This window comes from Apaloderma vittatum, unplaced genomic scaffold, assembly GCF_000703405.1.
Source record: "Apaloderma vittatum isolate BGI_N311 unplaced genomic scaffold, ASM70340v1 scaffold11118, whole genome shotgun sequence".
Lineage (NCBI taxonomy): Eukaryota > Metazoa > Chordata > Aves > Trogoniformes > Trogonidae > Apaloderma > Apaloderma vittatum.
The window spans coordinates 34,081-56,654 of NW_009732457.1; the positions used below are offsets into that span (position 1 = coordinate 34,081).

A 22,574-nucleotide genomic window follows, 5' to 3' on the forward strand; every position below is an offset into this window, starting at 1 on the left:
CTTACTATGGCCATGAAGGGAACATGCTTATCTCCAGAGTCAATGCTTCATGGCACGGGGTAACCAAAGGGACTGATGATTATGAAGATATTTAACATTACAAGAAAACTCTGCTTCTACATAATTTCTCAAGAAAGGCACACAATTTGACCAAATGCTGACAGCACACTGCCTTCTTCCTAATAATCACTGGAATTCAAGCTGCTGTCTTTTGTAGGAAGCAGTAGATCACAGAAGTTTCTACAATCTTAGCTGCTCATCTCAGTACTTTTACTAAGACATGGAAATCGGTCAGACCTTGTAGGACTCCTTTTGTCTTCCTCCGAAATCAGGAGCCACACAAAATCAGCGTAACTCATACGGCCTTCCTTTTGAACTTCATTGCCTCTGGAAGACACATGAGATAAAATAAATAAAAAACCAAACCCAAATCACCAGGCTCTTAAATACCCATAGCATTGTCAAACATATTTTTCAAAACCCAAAATCACTGGTGAAAGAAAATGGGGCATTGTCACCCACTTAGCCTGTAACCCCTGCACTCTGCAGCACCGGTCCTTGTGCTCTTTCCCCACGGGCACAGCATCTGCCACTCTGCTGTCACTGCAGAGCTCAGGCCCATCACGACGTCCCCTCCCACAAGTGCTGGGCTGTTTGACTTTTTGGACACTTTAAAGCAGTGCTATCCAGCTGCACCTGTGCCACTGTGGAGGACAAACAAATAGTACTTGCATGTTCTCTCAGGCCACGTGCCCAGCTTGGTCTACAATGAGGTCCATAGCTGGCCATCCTATGGGATTTTTTAATTTGTTTTCCTAAGATACCGAGAAGCCTCACTCAGTTTTCAGGCAGGTCCAGCTGGAGCACTCAGCTGGAAACCCTTCTGGTCAGTAGGGGTCTTTGAGAGTATCTTGCATTTCTAATCAGTCTGACAGAAATTCCCTTCACTTCTGTCCCCAATCAGTATCTTATTCCTCACCTGACCACAGCGCCGCTGAATATCCGCTCAATAATTCTGTTTGATAAAGCTGGAAATAAAAAAAACATGGAGAAAATGAAGCTACAGGTCACAGGAATAACTACAATAATTTCTTTGTGCTGAATCCACACAAAGCCATTTCCCATTGTTAAAAGAATGCTCTATCTATGTTGTCTCTCTAACCACTTTACTGGTCTCTGTTTAGCAGCGTTTTGTAAAAAAAGAAAAAAAAAAGTGATTCTCACAGCATATCTGCCTTTGTATCCTCCCAAACACTGTATTTCCCACAAATATGGCAGCCGTGTGTTATCTGGATTCTTGGGCAGTGTTATTCCTGCTTTGCTGCAGTAGGATTTGTCATATAAGCAAATCCTGCTGAGAGAAGACTTTCAGCGTATATTGCAAAAGAAGTTCAGTTATCAAGCAAAAATAAAATCACACATCAAATCCCTACAAAACACTTCTTTGCAGAGCATAAGCTGTGGCAATCCTGCTGCAGGAAAGCACAAACACGGGTTTAGGTGAGTGGGAGGGCTTTGCCAGCCGGGAAATGTGTGAGATAGATTGTTGTGGCAGAGACACCCCAGTCCTGAGCAGGATTTGCACACCGACCTTGCCCTCCCAGACTGCTGACACACTTCCTTTAAATCGCCACCTTAGCTCTTTCTACCTGCTCTCCATCGCTTCTGTAGTCCTGGCACACTCCTGACACACTAGCCAGGCAGACATAGCCTGCATCACCCCTCAAAGGCCCCAGCAGCTCCACACAGTGCTCACAGGCTGCTGTGCCACGGCACTGACGGCTTCTCCCCCTCACCCTGCCCATCTTCAGCTCTCACGCCTCCTGTGCAACAAATACTCCAACCCCACACTCCAGCCTCCCAGCAGAGGCGAGTTACCCACACCACCTACCCCAAGGCAGGTGCTCCTCCATCCTCATCCCACCCAGCCCTGTTATCAAGGCTGCTGACACTCACCCAGGACCCCCAAGGCCTTCCCAAAAATGCCCGCACTCGGAACACAGGGGCCACCACACTGCTGACACACACACATACCCTACAGCACCGTCATTCTCACACCCCCTTCCTTCTTTTTTACTTTTTCTTGGCTCTTACAAATTGTTGTGCCCATCCCGAGAGCTCCAGTGATGCCTGAGAACTTGTCAAATCTCCAGATCCCTGCAGCACTACATGCTACATCTTACCACACACCTCACCCTTCCTGCCACCTCCAGTCACACGGTGTGTCCAAACATCCCATTTCCTCAGAGCTGATTCTCTGTCCCAGACCTACTTTCCCAAAATGGGCAGCAACCAAGTTGGCTTTGTCATCAAGATTGAACATGCTCATCAATAGCTCAAGCTCTTGTCCATGACATTATATCATGAGTCCTAACAGATAAGCACACGGGCATATCATGCTCTCAGAACCTGGATAATCCCAAAAAGAGCCACCCTGAGTGGCTCATCTAGCACAACACATACTGAACAAGTGCCTCTGGATTTTTTAGCCCTTTGTAGATTTGCATTCCATGCAAGCTTTGAAAACTCAGAGCACCTGCTCAACTTGTGGAAAGGAGTTCCACATAGATCTCATGAGAGATTCTCCAGATTCCATTTGCAAACTGGAAGCTTTGCTGGACTCTGGAATTTCCCCCATGCATAAAGAGTCAGCAGTCTTTGGAGTTCACATGGGCTTGTCCTTCTTGTTCCTACTTCCAAGGTCCTGCAAACTGCTTAGTAAATAAGCAGGTTTCAAGACATTTCAGCTTGTCCTTCTGGCAGTGACCCACCCACAAACAGAAGCTCCCTTTCTAGCTAGAAAATACCATGTACTGCATTTCTCTGTGTCTAAGCCCCTACGAGTGGCTCTGTAAATCAACGTTTGTGTTAGAGGTTAACGGCTCTACGTAAACTCTTTTGAGGCATCAAATTAACCAAATTAAAGCTAAGCTTTACTCTTTCATAAGAACATTCTGTTTTCAGCAATCCCCTTTCTCCCACTACATCTTGCAAGCAGCATACCTTGATCACTGTACCTAGCCAGATCCTTCTGGCTGATATAAAGATCATGGTCAGTGTCCAGCTCCCAGAATTTACAGTATATGACATAGAAGTGCTCGTAGGAGAAATAATCTGTGATCTGATTTATGTCATCTTCCTCTTCCAAGAGAGCAAGGGTCTGAAAGAGAACAAAGTGGGAAGTTAGACAAAGATGCAGTTCAATGGCTGAAGTCCTCCAGCCTCTGGGGAAGTGGGTGAACAGAGATCTCAGAGCTCATCCAAAATACAGACTTTCTCCCTTATAGGAGCTTTTGTTGCTGCATTCCTTCACAGGCACTTACAGAGTGTCTGGCTTGGCCATCTTGGTTAGTGTATCTATGCATGATATTTCTGCCACTCCTGTGAACAATTTCTGCTAATTTTCAGCTATAGTGAAGAGTGAGGCACTAAAAACAAAAACACAACTGCTGTCTCAGCTGGGATCTCTTACTTGTAAAACATTTCTGATCTGCACCAGACTCTTAGAACCTCTTACAACAGCAAGTCCACAGTTCTCCACAGGAATTGAAGTATATCTTTACACATCACGCATCTCAGCCTGACTCCCAAACGGCAAAATCAAGTCTTGCTCCAGACTCACGCCTGGACTGGGGAAGGAGGGATGAATCTGGGACAGCTCAAACCAATCCTGACCTGTTGCTGACAGGAACTAGCCTGGTTTAACTGGAAGGCTCAGACAGATTTCCACCCATGACATGTCAACGTGTCGTGAGAAAACATTCAGTGACAGTGTCCTTGTTTCATTCTGACTTCACACCTACCTCTGTCCTTGCCTCCACTCCACCTTCGCGTGAACAGGAGGGTATTACACGTTTTCCAGTGCCACCTCCCTGCCTGCCTTTCTTCTAGTGCTGAGGCCAAGGGACACCTGACAGCCTTTTCAGTCTAACAAACCATGGCTGGAGGAATGTGGAAAAGCTACCAGACTCAAGGGAGGTATAGTTCTGTCCTCCCCTGCTGTCACAGCCTCTCAGGAAGAAGGAGGTGAAACACAGCCGAGGAGTTGCCCAAGGAGTTGTGTCTCTAAGCAGCTCTTCTATCCACGATCATAAAAACCAGATGCTGAGCTATATGTAAGCACTGATAGTCCAGCATCAACTTTCAACCATCTCCACATCCAGGAAAACCAACTGAGTCCCACCAAAATTCTCACGTGCTACTATCCACCAGATTCAGTAAAGTTTCAGGAGGGACAACAGGATGGCACTGCCTGACCTGCACTGTTCTGACTTGCTGATACTCAAGTCTAAAAACCTTGATCAATCACATGCCAGCCTCTTCAGATTCTTTGTAGGTCTCTCCATTTCTGTGCAGATGATACTCACTTGGGGAGGCTTTTCAATAACTCATTTTTTTTTCCTTTTACGGGTCATTCCAAAATATGCCACTTAGACATGAAGCAAAGAGCTGCCCAAGCAAAATTATGGTCCCAGAGCTAAACTTCTCTGCTGCAGGAGATGAAAGGCAGAGTACATACGTAAGGAGAAAAAGGAAAAGAATGTATAAAGGAAGAAAATAAGTGAATAAAGATGCAGGATGAGATGAAGAATTTTTATGTAAGAAAAGTTAGGGAGGAACTGGGACCAGAGGGATTGGGCTGGCATGAGACAATCCAAGGGAGCACCGATTTTTTCATTAGCTGATGCGATTAGTGGGACAGATGATGTCTGAAAGGAGAAGGAGCATGACTTCATCCTTGAGGCTTCTGAGGAAAACAGCACACTACATCAGGAAGGGAAGACAAGGTACAGTAGGGAAGTCGCATGGTTTTAGCAAAGTCCTTAATCTTTCAACCTGAAGACTTTCTGGCTTTTTAGGCTGGGTTGGAGTTGAACAGCCTTAGACAGTTTTAATCCGGTTCTCTTTTGGGCAAAATACACAGAGATTCAAATCTGAAAACCTGTGACCACCATAAGGATACACTGCAGGGAGTATAACAAGAACTAAGCTTCATTCATTAACCTTTCTGAAGTCTACAGCGAGAGCAGAAATCAGCTCCCAAGAAACAGGGTCTTGCAACCGCAGAGCACAACATGCCTGACCAACTGTCAGTGGGCTGACTGCCAGACGGGAGTCAGGAAATTGGCTGTCCTTACCCACCGTGTATTGTAGGCAATCCAGCAGCTATTCTTGGCTGCTTGATGAGCCACTTCACAAAGGTGCACTGCTACGCCCTGCTGCCCTTCCTCTTTGGCTAGGTCAGGAGCCAAGAGCCACTCTGCTTTTGAGAGCAGGTGCACAGCTGTCCCCTGACCTTCTCTCAGTGCCTCCTAGCTACTCCAGTCCCTTGTCTTCTCTCATCCCAACTGAGACACAACTCCTCCTCTAGCTCCAGCACTCTCCTGGCACTGAGCATTCCGCCTACTTCACTACAACCCGGCGCAGGTCCCTCGCTGTACTGTACATAGCTACAAAGGCATGATGCATTCTGTATCCTGTTCAGGCAGAAAGTGACATACTTGCAAGAAGTTGCTTTTCCTCAGCTCTGTTAGAGTGATCTTCCCAGACCAGGATCGATTGACCGTGTAGAATATTCTCTGTATAACCTGCAACACAGGAACAGTGGTATATCAGGTTGGGAATTTAAATGCAGTACCTTCATTTTGCTTATTCACTCATCCTAAGGGGACTTCTTTCAAAAAACTGTTTTTGTAATACTACTACTATACTCAATCCACTATACAGTTCTGAAACAGTGTTATCCATTTCCACTCTGCAAGTATTTTCACTCTTCTTAATTCACATCTCTGAGCATGCAGATGCATTATTTATGTCAGGGAATATATTGGAAGTGCTGACAAATCACTTTGAAACAGAGTTTTTCAGGCTTTAGGCACTGTAGCTTGCATGGATCTCAACTGAAATAGCGTTCTGTATCAGACAATAAAAAAAATCAGGACTTTTGAAGGGAAAACAAGGCATGTAAATGTAAGCCACAACTGATGCCTGACCTATTGTGTCTATAACAATGCCTCATCCTCTCACTGAAAGAAATAGAGATTATATGTCTGCATTTATCTTGAGTAAGTGTTAACCTCATTTGTCCTTTTTACTGATCTGCCCTTGGTGAAAGTGAATAGAAAGAGTGGGTGGAAGGGTGAAATGCACAGACTGCTGAGAACCACAAGACTGGGTACACTCCCAAGTACCTAAAGCAGCAAGCTGAACCCTTCCTAGCCTGCTCCTTGTTAGTTCATCAAGTATCACTAAAGGGGGGAAAAACACAAATGTGTTATCAAGCACATGCAAGAATAAATTTCAGCAAGATAAATTAGAACTTAATTTCATTATCAGCACTGAAACCTGTGGAATATAACTGTTCATAAACTTAACACAAACAAACCTTTGATGTCTCTGACATCTCATTGACATATTACATTCTAGAATTTTAGCAAACCTTAATGGTGCATGCTATTCCAACACAAAAATCAACTTTACACAACAATAAGGACATTATAGGGATTACTACAGATAATAAATGGAATAGGATGGGCTTGTTTCTGAGCTGAAACCAGCTTCAAGTGGGCAATCCTCCCATTTAAGGGCCACGCTTTGACTTGGTCAGACAAGCACTGGTTCTTAGTCCAGTACAGATCTGGAACAGAGTATGAGATTGTGACTAGCAGTCTACTTTGTGATACACAGATTAGTGAGACAGTAAATGCTGATAAGCACAAATAATTTTGAGAACAACAGCAATGATTTGAGGACTCAAAACTTATCCCGAGGAGAAAGAACTAATATATTCACATTAGCTCAACATGATACCTATTGGTAGCTAATCTGGTCTTCAAAAGCCTACATGGTGAGAGGTGGGACAGCAGGACTTTGGTCTTTCATGAAACACATAAGTAAAAGGTGAAATCACCCTAATACAGGCAGATAAGATCACACCTTTTACACTACCATTGATTAACCACCGGGACAACTCCCAAGGAAACAGTGCAGGTTCTTTATCACTCCAGACTTCAAAGATGGAGGCCCTTCTAAAGCTGGGTGTTGATTCAATTAAAAACAAACAAAATCTAACTGTAGCAATCACCAAGCAAGGTTGCATGGCCTGTGCAATGCAAGAGGTCAGACTAGGTTATCACAATGACATTTTCTGGTCTTAAGTGCAATGAAAAAGCTGTATGTTTGCTGCTTCTTTAATGCCTCTAGCAGTTGCTGCCATTCTGGACTCTATTTTCGGACTTTGTTTGGCCTTCACTTCCAGACTGTGCAACAGCTCAGAGACTGAAGTGGGTCTCACCTCATACATAACCCATTATCACATCTGTCAGCTTTGTAGCAATTCTTAAACACACTGAGTTTTCACATCATTCCACTGACTCAGAAATAATAATGCTAAGAATCAGAAAAAGGACCCCTAACCAGCAAATTTTATTTTCTTCTGCCTGCAAGGTAATGAAAGACAACAAAATATCCCCCTCTTTGTGACATGTAAGAAATTGCTCCTCTATCTGACTATATTGATAAAGATGTTCCATCTGCTCTCTCCTCATCTAGCTGTAAAAAAATAAGACATTCAGAGATAAAACGGGATCTCTTTTTGTCTCTTTTACCATGTCCAGCCACCCAGTGCAGGCTTTATTATTCAAATAATGGTCCAGCTTCAATGGATAGTACATAGTATATGTGTCAATATAAAAAGTCAATACTTCTCTTCTGTTCCAGGTTGTGAAAAAGAAGCTGTCAAAAAAAGGATTTGGGAAATATTCGAGAACATAATTACACAGCCTGAGATGACTTACAGCATTCAAGCCACACTTGTCAGCTATGCCTCACTGACAGCCGTAACCGATTTCTTTTTTCCCAGCATAGAAGATTATTTATTCTGAATTCAGTACATAAGCCTCTGGAAGGGGAAGCCCTTCCTATTTGTCCATTAATCTCATGTAATCTTCCTCAAGGACCCAAAACATTGACTGGTCAGTTCTAGATTTTTACCCAAACTTCCCACGAAGAAGAAAAGCAATACCAATTCTGGAAAAAACCACAAAGCTTTATTAAACCCTGTAGGTCACCCTCCCCTTACACACTGACACTGGTAATACTGCCTAAGCTGAAGCGTTTTTCAACAAGCAGTGTTTTTTGCCAAGTTGTTTTTAGTTGACTCGGCTTTTCAATGACAGCATGCAGTGCTAAGTCTGAGCCTTGTTTGAACATTCTGGGAGAAGCCACATTTTAAAGCTTTCACAATAAACGTGATATTCTGCATCATCTTCACTAGCTTCAGGAGTCGATCTCTGCTGAAAGAAACACAAGTATTTTAGTATGCTGGGAATAAAACAGCTTACACATACTGATACAGATTAAATTACAGCCTATTGTATCCAAAAGGCACCTGTAAAAGGTGCAGAGGTAGGTCAAAAAAAAAAAAAAAAGGAAATGTGCATACACATTTTACCCATACTAGACTGTTAGCTTACTCCCCAAGGGATTTCAACCAAGTTAAGCTATATCCAGCAGTGAACACAAAAGTCAGTGTCTCCTTAAGGCCCTCATCTGTAACACAGAAATAAAGTATAATCCTTGCACTGGCAGCAAGTACAGCATTCTGTCACTGTAAGTAGGTATAAGGCACTCTACCTTGAAGGAACCAAAAGGATCCATGTAGTCTCAAAATCCAAAGACAAAGCTGCTTCCTCCATTACCTCCTGGTGGAAATACTGAATTTTTGTAACGTTAAGGAGAGAAGAGCTTGCGCATCTGTGAAAGGAGATGTGACAAATAGGAGCTTCTGGTATCAGAGAGGAGAGCTGCTGCTGCAGTGGGCCAAGCACTGCCACTCCAGACAGGGACAACCTGACCCAACAGACTGTTTGTCTCCCAGGGTCTTGATTCTGCTCCAACACAGCGGTCCTGAGCTCAGAAGGAATCTATCTGTCAGCACAAACACCCACAACAGCATTGTCCTGCCAGCATGAGGAGTCTGCAGAGGACATCATGGCTTTGTAAGAATCACCACTACCCACCGTTCGCCTCAGCCACAAGCACCACTGTTTCCTGGCTGCCTGGGAGCAAGCCTAGGAAGCCACCTCTGTCACAGTATTGTGAGTAAGATGTCTGAGGGCTCAGACTGAAGCAAGAAAGCACAGTGGAGTTGAATCAAGAAGCATCGAGGAGCTTCATATACTCATGAAGGGTCCAGTTCTACGACTGCAGGCACAAGGGAGGTTGTGGAAAAGGAGAGAGGAAGAAAACAGGCAGCCTGCACTTCAGTTATCTTGAACCTCAGCTTTGTACAGCTGGTGTCTCAGACCAGAAGATGCACTGCAACTCAAGGAGGTCCAGAAAGTGCAGCAATTGCTGCCTCACGACACCAAGGGTGATTGTTTCTGGGATTACAGACACATTTGTTTCTTGCCTTTACACCCTCTCTTAGATTCTGAAAAATACAGGAACAGCATGGGACTTGACAAGAGGAACCTGGAAAGGCAGGTGCACAGAACTGTCCTTGTAACCATCCGACAACCAGCACCTGGACAACCACGTGTTGTACGTTGATCTGGTTGATATTGCAGTCAGAAGCTGATGCTAGTGTGACCTTCATTTCCACTCTCACCTCTCCATGTACTTTGACCACCAAATACCAGGATACATGTGCCACAGGCACCTCCCACACTCAGACCAATTCATGTGCCTCCATAATTTCCTGGCCGTTATGTTATACCTATTCTGGCCAGTTACTGTCCTTAAGGTATCTGTTGTCTTGCTCCATGGGGACTAAATATGTTCATAATACACTGATGTTCACTGTCATGTTGAAGTGCATCCAAAACATTTAAAATTCATTCTTGTTATACGTTTTCATAAAACGTTAGTGTGACAGTACAGGGTTTACCCAGAGCTACAGTGTCTTGCTGCCATCTGCTCCTTACAGGAAAGGAACAAGCCTGTGTCTGCCAGTAACACCCCAGCTGCCAGTATGTGGTACAGCTGGCCCCCATGCAGACCCTGGCAGGCAAACAGGAGAAACTTTGAGCTCCCCTCAGGTCTGCCATTATTTCAATTTGTTACTGCTGCACAAAGAAAACATCCTAGTATTTACACCTTTTACCTAGATTCATAACCAACATGAGACAAGCTAAAATCTTAAAAAACAAGTACAAAGTTACTCAAGTAAGGCCGACTGCAAAGTTGAAACAAAGCTACAGAACAAAACCCAACAATAAATAGCAGTCACAAAAGCTCAGAGACTCAGAAAGACTAAATAGACTTTCTGGCAAGAGCAAGAAGCAGGAGAGTTGGACAATACACCCCTGTGTGCAATGGATGCTTTGTCTCACAGTACAATCACACGTTTCCCATGCCCAAGAGACAGAAATCTTCAAACATACAGCATTCCATGTCACCACAGAATTAGGGGTAGTTCAGTAGCTCTCAAAGACAAAAGAAGGACCAGTCTCTTTCCCTCATCAGGATTAAAGGCCAAAATAGTTGTTTTTGTAGATTTGCTTAAGACCAGAAAGAATCATTATTAACCTTTTGAATAACCTCTTGTATACACAGGCAGATTTTTTCCTTTGGAAGTAGTTCTTAAAATAAGACATTGCCAGCAACATTAAAATACCTATTTTTTGAAATAACCAGAGGATTTGCTGACAGAAACAGTGGCAAATCACAGAGGGAGGGTTGTTACAGCCGTATCACAAGAGATGACAGAAGCCAGCCTACCGTCGTAATATACCGGGAATGGAACTCCGGAGCATCCTTCAGGAACGTCAGGCCAGGATGCGTTTCCACCACATCCTGCAAGATAAGACCAAATAAATTGAAATAGATTTTCTTTTCCTTTTAATGTTTACAAGCTACTGAGTTTACAAACCAATACTTTTGCTTACTTTTGAAAGTGTACTTGCAGCATTAACAATAAAACTGAAATGACATCTTTTATTCTATAAAGTGAACCTTCTAGAATTACAAGCAGAATACATTTTCTGGGCAATACGCACCTGTTGGGCCATTTTGATTTACTTAAGGACAGAAAAACAAAGGAAGAGAGTTAGTGAGTAGATGAAAAGTCATTTTCATTGAATGAGACAAAAAAATCAGTTAGTTGACCATGCAACTATCTCCCCTCCAAGATCTTTTTTGTCCTCCATTCATTGAAGATACTAACACCTATTGGAGCTATGTGTCAGAAATAAACACCCTTTGCAAGGTTGAGAAAGTTACCTTTTATGTCCTCCACAACAACGAAAGCTCTCACAAGCCTCAGAATACACATAGATATGATCACTGCTTTTCCAAAATTTACGTGAGCTATCTGTCGAGATGCCTCTTTCTCAAGATCAGCTTTTTGTAAGCCAACCATTGGCTCAGGATGCCAAATCTGCCAAGAAATGGATGACCAAACATGGGGAAACTACTTCAGATCCTGAACGAATCAGTTCAGATCTTTTATGAATCAACATCTGTAATTTCTCTACGTTTGACGACTCCAACCTTTAACAAAAGTGCTCAAAGTTTTTCTCTGTCTATATCATGGCACGGCAAAGAGCTAGAGAAGACACAGTGCCCTTAGGGTATGATTTTGGCCAGGAGTAACCTGATGTCTAATACGATGGCGTAATAGGGTAACTGGTAATATGGTGTAATATTGCCAGTCTCTGCTTGATTGACAAACAAGACTGTACATGTCTTTGACTGCACCAGGAGCTAAAAAGCAGAGCTGCCATCAATCAGGAAAGTCAGGGTGCCCAGTGGAGAAAAGACAAAAAGGAACTTGAGAAAGTTGACCCACTGCAGTCCCAGTTTTGTTTGAGACACAGAAACATTAAGTGCAGACACAATCTTTCCCCAAAGCAGCATCTCCACAGAGGTTTTGCACAGAGGGCACCACAGTGTGAGAAATCTAGGGGCATGTGCAAAAGCTCAGAAAAAGAATCAACAGATGATCAGATGGACCTGATTTACAGAGAAACTACATAAAGCAACCCTAAACTTATCCAGACCTTCATGGAATGGCCACAAATAACCCAAGAATGATAGTCTGGTGAAAATATCACGTGTGAATGAAAGGAAAAGAAAGAAATGAAATCAGAATGCACAGATTTAGCCTGAATATTAGTAAAAAAAATAAATTAGCAGTGAAACGTGCAGTAGCAGGTTTAGAGGCATACACAGAGCAAATGGAACGGCAAAAGTTTTTCCAAAGCTTTCCACAAGATACCGCGTCCATTAGTCTCACTAGACAAATTCCATTATAATTGCCTTGTCAAGCAACTTCTACAACTTTTCTAATAAACTTTTATGTTGTGCTTGAGTATCAACAGCACCACGCATTTTTCCCAGAACCACTTAGAGAAACATGGCAAATTTCAGCCTGGTTACCAGGCATTGATAAATATGAATCCTAACAAGAGACTAAATAAAGCTTTGACAATCCTCTGCAACTTTAACAAGATATATAGCTGGCTGGCACTTATGCAAAACAGTCCACTTAAAATGCTTATTTCTGTTTCACTCCAGAATAAAGCCCACCTGGCTGCTGTTCAAACCAAAGGTCTGCATACCTTCAGAAAACTTTCAAAGGCATGAAAATAAAGAAGCTACAAATTAAATATAGTGCTCCCTCCCCATCCATTCACTGATGAGCTATTGTGGGTACCTGGAGCAGCGGGATGAAGTCCTCCTGTTCTAGGTAGTCAGAGTTAGGCTTCGCTAAAAGGTATGTGAATCTGGATGCATCATCATGGCAATTCCGTAGGATTCTACGAGAGAGATGAAGAGTTACTCCAACCACTTTGAACCTCATCTGACAATCACAAAGCACAGGATTACTTGGTGTCTTATCATATGTTTTTTCTTTCAGTATTTTTCAGCAGATCCCAGATACTTCCACCCACTGGAATATTTTTTCATATTAACATTGCTGTTGTAAACAAGGTTTCTTACCAAAGACCGTTCTTACTTTGATTCCATAGCATCTTAGTACGTAACTTGATTTTTCAAAATGCTTCATGCTCACTGATCGCATTTGAAGTCAATAGGATCAACCTAACTGGATGCCATAGGAGCCGTGCTCTCCAAATTAATCCTTTACTATATTTCAATATTTGAGGATATTACTGAACTATGGTGACTAAATTTGCAACCAGAAAAATCAGTCTCTAGAAGTGGAAAAAAGAGCATCCCTTAGTTACAGCACAGCTGGCTGCTGTGCTCTGGAGTCATGGAAAACAGCCTAACAAAAGAATTAGTGGGACTAGCTATTTTGAGAAACACATAAACTCATTTCTCACGTTGACAGTTTGCATCTGGAACACCGATTCTTCTGTCCCCGCTTTCTTCTAATACAAAATACTACGCTGGCCAAAGGTATCACAATTACTTAAATTCACTTGACCTGAAACACTCATGAAAATGGAAACTCTGTGACATTTACCAAAGCACTACTGAATACCTGTAACAAAAGAGAACATTTGAATATATAAAACACTGAGTTCTTCATATACTGTAAGGGAAACACTAAATCACTCAGAAAACTATCCTATATTCTTTAATAACTGAAAACACAAATGCGTTGTTAATTATTTACTATGAATGATTACTTACCGCCTTCTCCTAAAAGTGTATGAACTTACATTGAAATAGTACTGAAACGCCTGTAATTCTCCTGCAGAGATCACAATGTAACTGGCTTGCCACTAACTCTGACCTCATCACTCTTTACCAAGAGCAGAATTTTTTTTTTAAAAAAAAGGTTTTTTTTTTAAAAAGTCTTTTTGGGGAAAAAAGAAAAACACAGTGGTGGCTGATAAGTAATCCTGTTAGCTGCACATATCATGCTGTCAATTAACAAATACATTCTAAATCAGCTGCTGAGAACAAGTTTTAGTGTTTTAACTTTTAACAAAAAATAATCAGGCACATAATGAAGAATCTCAAAGCCATGTTTTAGTAACACACTAAAAAATCTGATTTTCATCAGTATTCTATATGCAGCAATTCCTATTGACTTCAAACGAGATCAGTCAGCATGTAGCATTTGGAAAGTCAGGTCACCTACTAAGACGCTTGCAAACAGGCCTCAGCAGTTACAGATACCTGTTTCACAGTTATGGCTGCGTTCAGAGAGCTGGAGTCTAATTTTAACAGAAACACAACATTTTTTTCTATCATGCTTCCAGAAAAAAGTTTTGAAACTGTCAGAGACGAAGAAAAGGAGAAAACAAAATAAAACCAAACCTTTCTAAAAGAGCCATTGAAGTGAGAAAAGCATGCAGAACTTGACTTGAAAATGATGTGGTTAAAAGAAGAGGGGCATGACCATAGTCTGCAAATATCTAAAGGACGTGAAAGTCAGAAGAGTGAAAATATGTGGTATCATACACAAGGGATTAATTAGGAGTAATTGGAAGAACCTAAGAAAGGAAAAATGTTGTCTGTGTCCAGAAAATCCTACTGATCACAGTCACCCCTAACATTTTTGCAACTTTGCCAGGGTAACTACTGTTTTGACAACATTATCACAGGAAATACTTTTGGGAACTCGGGGTTACAGGCTACTTCAAGAATCCAAAGAGCAATCATTACGTCAAAAATTAGAACTCTCTTTGGATACGAGAGGGAGAAGTTGTTCAGATGCTCCACAAAGTAAACTAAAGCCTGAACTGCCCTGTAGGGAGAAAGATTAGGCATGAGAGAAAGTCTGTTCCATCTCACACCTCTGACTCCAAGCACAATATATCCAGAGCTCTCAATTTCAAAAAGAAGCCGTGAAAATGGTGTGTGGAAGTGACTGTGAAACACCACAGATTTATTATATGGCGTGCTTAAGGAAGGTAACAACTATTAAAGCTCTTCGCGTATCCACTTTTATGATGCTTCGTTATTTTACATTCCTTCCTCCTGTCCTGTAACATCATCACGTCTCCTCTCCCCATTTCCAAATGGCACTTGCTTAAGTGCACTCGTGTAGCAGCAGTAGGGTCCAAGATAAATACATCCCAAATCCACGGACATCTATCAGCTATCTCAGAATAGCTGACATACTTCTAGGGAGCATGTTAATGTATTTTCTATGTCAACCAGACCAAAACATCTCATCATCATCTATAAAACGGCTTTGAAGTTTATCGATGTAACACAAGCATTCAGTGAGTTTTGACAGAAAACTTCAGGTGATGGAGATTAAGCCATCTATTTTCTTCTCAAGAAGAAACAATGAATGGTGGAAGAAAAAGAAGAAGGGGGAGGGGGGTAAAAAAAAACCCGAACAAAACCCCAAAGACTTCTATGGCAAGTTGTTCTTTTTCTGAAAAGAGAATTTGCTATACTCACTTTCTCCACACCGATACAAATGAGTGTACAGGTACACATCCTGCCCTCTCTCCTCCCGACGCAAAGAACATAGGTGCTTTCCAGTAGAGTGGGCAGCCACATATCTGTAATGAAACACCAGATCAAAGAGGAATACAAAAGCCATCACAAGAACAGCGAACAGCCTGCTGGTGTACACACTGAATTCACCATCGAGACTTGAGCATAAGGAAAATGAATGGCACATAGGTTAGTCAAAAAGCTACTCACTGTATACCAAGGTTCAGAATCCACCAGTAACTTTCTGCTTTGTCATGTATCTTTTTAAACAATTGAGAAATATGCCCTGTCAGACTACGAAAAGGATCAGAGACTATTAAGCTCTTAAGATCTGTCTTTCAGCAGACTGTTTAGCAAGATTCCCTGCAAAGTGAAGTGGAGAGAGACAGGCACCTCCTTCCAAAAGGAGCACTCGCACCAGCTACCTCACTGACCTACCATTCTCTATATGGGCTGACTTCTCATTGACAGCTGGAGAATTTTAATTCTAATTATAGGCAATTAATGATTAAATGACCAAAGGGGAAATAATTCCCATCCCAGTTTTCAGTGCAGTGCCTTCCACCCAGAACAGCTCATTTCCCCAATGCTGCTAAAACTCAGCAGGATAACCAGAAAACGAAAGCACAAACAGAAAAAGGCTGATTCCAGCAAAATGACTGCCTGAACAGAGCTTTTGAATTGGCCTCTGCAGAGGCTGCTAGCTTTCACAAGGGCAGTCAACAGAAGCCCAAGCTAATGCCCCAGAAAAGCAGGCTTGAAAATGGCTTCAAACATTGAGCTGCTGACACTTTCAGGAAACTTCCTCTTTACCACCAAGATCTTTCCAGCCACCTTCATGGCACCATTACTGACATCCCAGGGGACAGAAGCAAGTCTTACAAGAGCTACATGGAACGGAGCATGTCCATGTAGAGACAGATGCAGGGACCAGACAGAAAGGCAGAGGTCACTTCGACACCACCCTCCTGCTTTTTCCAGTTGGAACATGGCACGTACAGTTGCCAGTCTTGTAGTAGAGAATCAGTTTCAAACCTTTTTTTGGTCTATGTTTTCAGAGATGGTTTCCAAATATTGCCACTCAATTCCTCTAAAAATCTGCAAAAAACCCAATCCAGTCTCTCCTTTGAAAAAAAAAAAAAATCTTCCTTCTTGGAAAGCAAGGGTTCCTCTTGGACAGAACATCATCACTCAATCTACAGTGCCAAAGATGCACTCAGGGCAAGCAGAACATACGAGATGTGTCTGACAACTGCTGGTTTTAGATCAGCATTACTGAAAACTGTGGTTGAAGGAGAGGAAAATAGAACCACCCATCTGCATCGTGCTCCCACACAAATGCTGTGTTTTGTTCCCTGAAGCCAGGAACTCATTAGCAGACTGTAACAACTCCAAGCCTGCTGACACCTGCATTATGGATATTGAACATACGCATCTCTGTGGCTGAGGGTTGACTAAGCATTTCCCTCTTCTATGTCCAAGGAGGCGCAGGTTGGAAACTGCTTTCTAAAGCAACACTGCAACAGTATGCACAGATCATGTCCAAGTTAGGGGGACAGCTAATCACGAAGAAGATAGTTGGAGCTACCTGAAGCCACAGAGGCAGATTGCTTCTGCTATCTGCTATCTTCTGAGCACAACTATGGAAGAATAGAAAAAGAAAAACGCAATTTGCATTTGGTAAGATGATTTGAAAGAATCATTTGGCAAATCAAAGCAAAAAAGAGCATAAGCATCAGATGTGACCAACAGCAAAAATATCTTGGCTTTGTTCACTGTGTTCTTGATCTCAACAAAAACATTCACAGCAAAAGGATGTTTGTTCTTTTTTCATTAAAAATAAGAAAAGCTCAGAGATACTTTAGTTTTAGTTTCAGTCTTTCTCGCCACAAAATGAAAAACCTAGAGGATACCTTAGCAATTTTCCCCATTTCACAGATATTTGCTTTCTCATCTTCAAACTCTGTAAAGGCTTCTTCAATCCTGGCAATGATTTCTTCATGATTAGAGCAGACATTTGGAAGTCCTTTAGGGAAGTAGAAACGCGGAATGTTTATCGACAAAGGGGTACTGCTGGTGGCTTTATTCACAGGCAGAAGAGGGCAAGGGCTAACCGTGGAGTTCAAAGGAACTGGGGATGAAGTTCCAGGCTTCTTCTCTTGTTTACTTTGAACCTGAAAATATAATGAATAACAAATACATTTTAGTAACATGGCACACTAAGCAGAAGAAAACAGTTTGTGGTCCCGGTGATTGGTAAAAAAATTAAAACCAAGTTATAGCACAGGTATGAAAATGCATGTCATAAGTACCCAATTAAAAAAAAATTCTGCAATATCAAACACTGCAAATTTAGGACATGCTACATCTGGTTTTATGCAGTTTCCATGCATTTTATGTATGTGGCTGTGGATTATGATATAGTATTGAACCACAATAGAACACACTCTGCAATTTAGCAATACCACAGAACGTGGACAATGCTATTTCTTCCCATGCTGGTCACTGTGCTGTCATTCTGCCCCATAAGCAGCAACCATCAAAATCTGCTCTTCAGTATTTCCCATTAGGACTAGAACACTCACCCACACAAACACCTTGCCTCACGTATGAGCAAACGTAGATTCATAACACCAACACTTTCCATTCCTTGGGAACATAATTAATTTTGCCAAGCCATGGCTTCACAGACAAATTAAGAAGAGATTTGCAAGACTGTCTTCCAAATCGCAGGAAGCCTTTTATTTTATGTCCAACTTAAACAGCGCAAGATTTGATTTTGTTCAAGGCGCTAAGTACTGGCAAATCAATTTTTACGTTAGGAATTACAACCAGCCAGCAGTTTGTCCTTAGGCATCCACATGATACAGGACACAGAGTCAGTGCAAAATGCAAAAGGTCTGTTTACAACTCCAGCTGAAAGAGTCCTTTTGCAGGCAAAGCACCCGAAGGTTCCACTGAATCAGCACCTACATCATTTGCTGAAAAAAAAAAGAGAAAACTGGGAACTGAAACCAGGCCTCTCGCACGCCTGTTTGAAGGTGGTCTTTTCTTTTCTCCCTCGCCTACTATGTGGTAGCTCTACTGTCCCATCACTCTTCTCCCGTCTAATAAACACAGGGCTGACATGGTGATCCCCACTAGATCACCCTTCTAGTGGATCTCTGCAACCTTCCAGTTCTGGCTACACATCAATACTATCCATAAAGGGCAGAATTTGTATTTAAGTACATAATTAGATCCTGAAATAGGTAATTTCTTGGACATGGGGGAATAGTTTTTAAACTTCGAAAAGTAGTTGCCACACAAGCAGCAGAATTCAGACACTAGAACGCCAAGAGATTAGGAATTCCCTACTCCCCCATGAATACACTTTCTTGGGAAAAGGCAACAGGCTTGCCTATTACACAATGGTTAAGATGCAAGAGTTATGATTAATGTAACAACATATGTGATAAAGAGGCTAATAAGGCAATAGTCAAGTAAATACAGCTGCAACTTCCAGTCTGTTTACTCAAACTATTTCAAAACAAAATGGTTTTCGGATAGAGTAGCCAAGTCTGAGTTCACTTAATACAGAGGAGAGTATATGATGGACTGACTAAACTCTCCCTTACCATTTCCCAGGAAATTGGAGCATTTTTCTCAACACGTACTGAATACCCCAACTTACCATGGGTTTGCTTTCAGGAAGGTGAAGAAGCGAGAATTGTTAAGATCTCCCTTAAGCCCTGTTTTTATCTGCAGTTTAGAATACTTCATGACCTGTTCTGCACGGACCTGAAAAACAAGAGTTGGAGGGATGTTCCTCCTCTTCACTCCTCTGTTTCAATACTCTTTCTCTAAATAGGGAGGACCTCTTCCTTCTCCCATATGCTGCCCCATTTCAGGAGCAGGAACACTTGCACACATGTGTCACCCAAGGCATACTTCTGTGCTGTAACTGCTCTGTACAGAACACATCAACCTGGAGCCTGAGTTTCTTTAAGTCCTCCTCTCCTGTGTCTTGCAACATAGGAAAAGCTGAAGATCATTTTGAGCGTTCAGGATTTCTGAGTCTACCAATACCAGTATTCAGAGTCTGTACAGTCCTCAGTATAGCTCTCAACCTTTGGAGAACGAGCCTGACTACGCCATCTGTTCTTCTTCTGATCTTCCTTGACTTTTCTTACTCTCTCACATATTGCAAGTCTTTTTCTCTGATCCTGAGTAATGCTGGAGGCTTGAAGCAGGCCAGGTCTGAGGCTCAAAGTGCTACTGGGGCTGAAGAGGGTTGCGGGACAGCGTGAGGGAGCATCAACCCTGCTCACTCTGTCTCACAGTGTGACAATGCAGTAGGCAACCTAGAATGGTGGCAGGGGTTAAGCTGGGGGGAGAAGCTGGTGACTCACTTTGGGAGAGGCAGCTCATTGCGTTAATAGAAGACAACCCTTCTTTTGGTTTTCTTTTTGCTTTTTATTCAGTAGAGTTAACAAAAGCAAAACACAGACAGGCTGAATGTGTCTGAGGAGGGAGCACATGGCCCCAGAGCAGCCACTGTTTCACGTTAGAGGTAGCTGAAGATCCACCTTCCCTCCCACAGCTTTCTTCCTCACTAAGGGAGACTAAGCAAGACGGGCAAATATTGCCCTCCAGGACAGGCCACCTCAAGAAGCGTCCATCGGATTGTGAAGCAGTGGATTAATGAACCTGACCTTAGTGTTTTAAGCCAAGCTGGTGATTTGACTTGGAGGAGAACTCACCCATACCGCCACTTCTGCTCTCACAATGTGCCTCCTGCCCTGCCTGCCCTGCCTAGTTAGTGGCTCTTCCAGCCAGGACCCATCTCCACCCAGTAGTTCTCACTTTCTTGATTCCAACGGAGAGGAAATCCCTGCTGGTCTCTCACAGCACCATATTCACACAAACAATGCAAAGCTGGAAGAGACAATGAGGGGCCAACCGCAGCCGCTTGACTTCTATAATAGAACTCAACATCAGTTTGTCTTGTAGACCTACTTTCCAGAAACAGGTTTACTGCTCGGTAATCACTGCACACATGCACTCCCAGCTGTCTGAACTGTGAGAAACTAGCAGAAATTACTCAAATTTAACAAGAAAGTCCACAAACCAAAAAGGAAGCAAACCAACATATTGTTCTCTCGAAGGACGCTGACTGGCCATTTAACAATATAACCCTTTCTCTCACAGTGCAAAAGAATGACAAAATAGGATATTATACTTTTTTCCACCGCACATTTTTTTCCATGACCACAACAGCGCTGTGCCATTTACCTCCTCTTCTGCATACCACATTGAGCCCGATACAGCACGAGACTCGAGCTGATCATCCTGTACAACAACTCATCCTCCATCTTCCAAAACACAGAGGAACTCATTTTCCTTCAGGTACTGCCAGAGTCAGCAACCCTTGGTACCAGCTCACGTGAACCACAAATCAGGAGTCAAGAAGCTATGCTAATTTCTTGATCCATGACCACAACAGTCAAAAGGTTAAAGATCAACAGGAAAAATACAGAGAATGCTGCTAAGCTTCAAAGAAGGGAGCCAGTTCAGATCTAGGTTTGCAGCTGACATACCCAGTAAGACTGAATCACTAAGTCCTGCTCAGTTCAAGCCAAACGAGGTGGAAGCATTGTTCATGGATGGATTCTTTTCACAAGATTCTACCTCAGGAATAGAAATAACATTTCTGAACTTTGTCTTCTTCCTTCTCATGTAAGAAATGAGCTGTCTACAACAACACAAAGAAAATAACAAGCAGCAACCAGCTCTTGAGGATCCCATTCCATAGAACAATCTTGCAACTTAATACTCTGGAGTGGATGTAACCAGATGTCAACCATTATGGAGACAGCAGGAAGTCAATTACAATTATCTCTGAAAAAAAAATTAAGAAAGTGATATGAGGGGAAATTCTGTGGAAAACAATAAAAAAATCCTGACCATTTTCTAATTGCAAGAAAGTGTACCTTAGATACCATTTGCTTAGTGGAACACATTTCACCAGCAGGGACGTAAGTTTTCAGAAAGGACAACTAAGAAAGGAAACTACAAATACTACAACAAATCTTTTAGCTTTGTTACCAATAGCTAACAGATCTTTTTTTCTTTTTGCTTGTTCATTTTTTGCTAAAGAGGAAAGTGAGATTAAAGCCCATTTTTAAATACTGCCCTACAGTATAGTGTAATTTACCTTAACTGAAGTCTATCTATCCATTTTATCACCTTCTGACAGTCATACAACTTATTTATGGATGGATTAAAATAGTGACATCTGCATTATAAATAAACCAGACAGAACTACAGCCTCATTGTAGCTACACAAAGCACATAGACTAAATCTCTGCCATCCAGACCTGCCTCTCATGGACTTGCCAGGCACAGCAGAAAACTCCACAGAAGGAAGTAGTACCATATCAAGTGCTCAGATAGTTTCTACTCCTTCCTCCTGGCCCCAGTCTCCAAGGATCCTAGATAATAAATTGACCAGTTTCTTGGTTTTTTTTTCCAAACGGGATTCTGTAATCCTCTTTTCTAGGGTACAGTGACTCAGCCTGGTTTCTCACACTCCACAGTGCTGACTTAATGTCTCCTTTCATTTTTTACAGTTCCTGTCTTACTGATGTCTGATGGTAACTGGACACAAGCCATCTTCAAAATCATCAGTTCTCCAGAGATGATTTGTATCTAGCGCCTGAGACTTTCTCTTTCCTTCACAGAATCACAGAATGTCAGGGGTTGGAAGGGACCTCAAAAGATCATCTAGTCCAGCCCCCCTGCCAGAGCAGGATCCCCTACAGTAGGTCACACAGGAACGCGTCCAGGCAGGTTTTGAATGTCTCCAAAGAAGGAGACTCCACAATCTCCCTGGGCAGCCTGTGCCAGGGCTCTGTCGCACTCATGGTGAAAAAACTTTTCCTAATGTTTTTGTGGAACCCTCTATGTTCCAGCTTGTATCCATTGCCCCTTGTCCTGTCATTGGATGCCGCTGAAAAGAGCCTGGCTCCGTCCTCCTGACACTCCCCCTTGACATATTTATAAACATGAGATCACCCCTCAGCCTCCTCTTCTCCAAGGTAAAGAGACCCAGCTCCTTCAGCCTTTCCTCATAAGGGAGATGTTCCACTCCCTTCATCATCTCTGTGGCTCTGTGCTGGACTCTCTCAAGCAGTTCCCTGTCTCTCTTGAGCTGAGGGGCC

At 42.5% G+C, this 22,574-nt stretch overlaps 1 protein-coding gene across 1 annotated transcript in view; it reads right to left on the reverse strand.

The window, feature by feature from the left end:
• Positions 1 to 22,574, reverse strand: part of PPP2R3A (protein phosphatase 2, regulatory subunit B'', alpha) — a 46,004-nt gene that overhangs the window by 9,075 nt on the left and 14,355 nt on the right. The window contains exons 2-9 of the mRNA XM_009875540.1: positions 17,286 to 17,546; positions 15,334 to 15,437; positions 12,659 to 12,761; positions 10,723 to 10,797; positions 5,502 to 5,588; positions 3,004 to 3,160; positions 980 to 1,028; positions 298 to 387 (exon numbers count right to left, since the gene is read on the reverse strand). Of these exons, the coding sequence (XP_009873842.1) occupies positions 298 to 387; positions 980 to 1,028; positions 3,004 to 3,160; positions 5,502 to 5,588; positions 10,723 to 10,797; positions 12,659 to 12,761; positions 15,334 to 15,437; positions 17,286 to 17,546 (926 nt within the window). The remainder of the gene's footprint in view (positions 1 to 297; positions 388 to 979; positions 1,029 to 3,003; positions 3,161 to 5,501; positions 5,589 to 10,722; positions 10,798 to 12,658; positions 12,762 to 15,333; positions 15,438 to 17,285; positions 17,547 to 22,574) is intronic.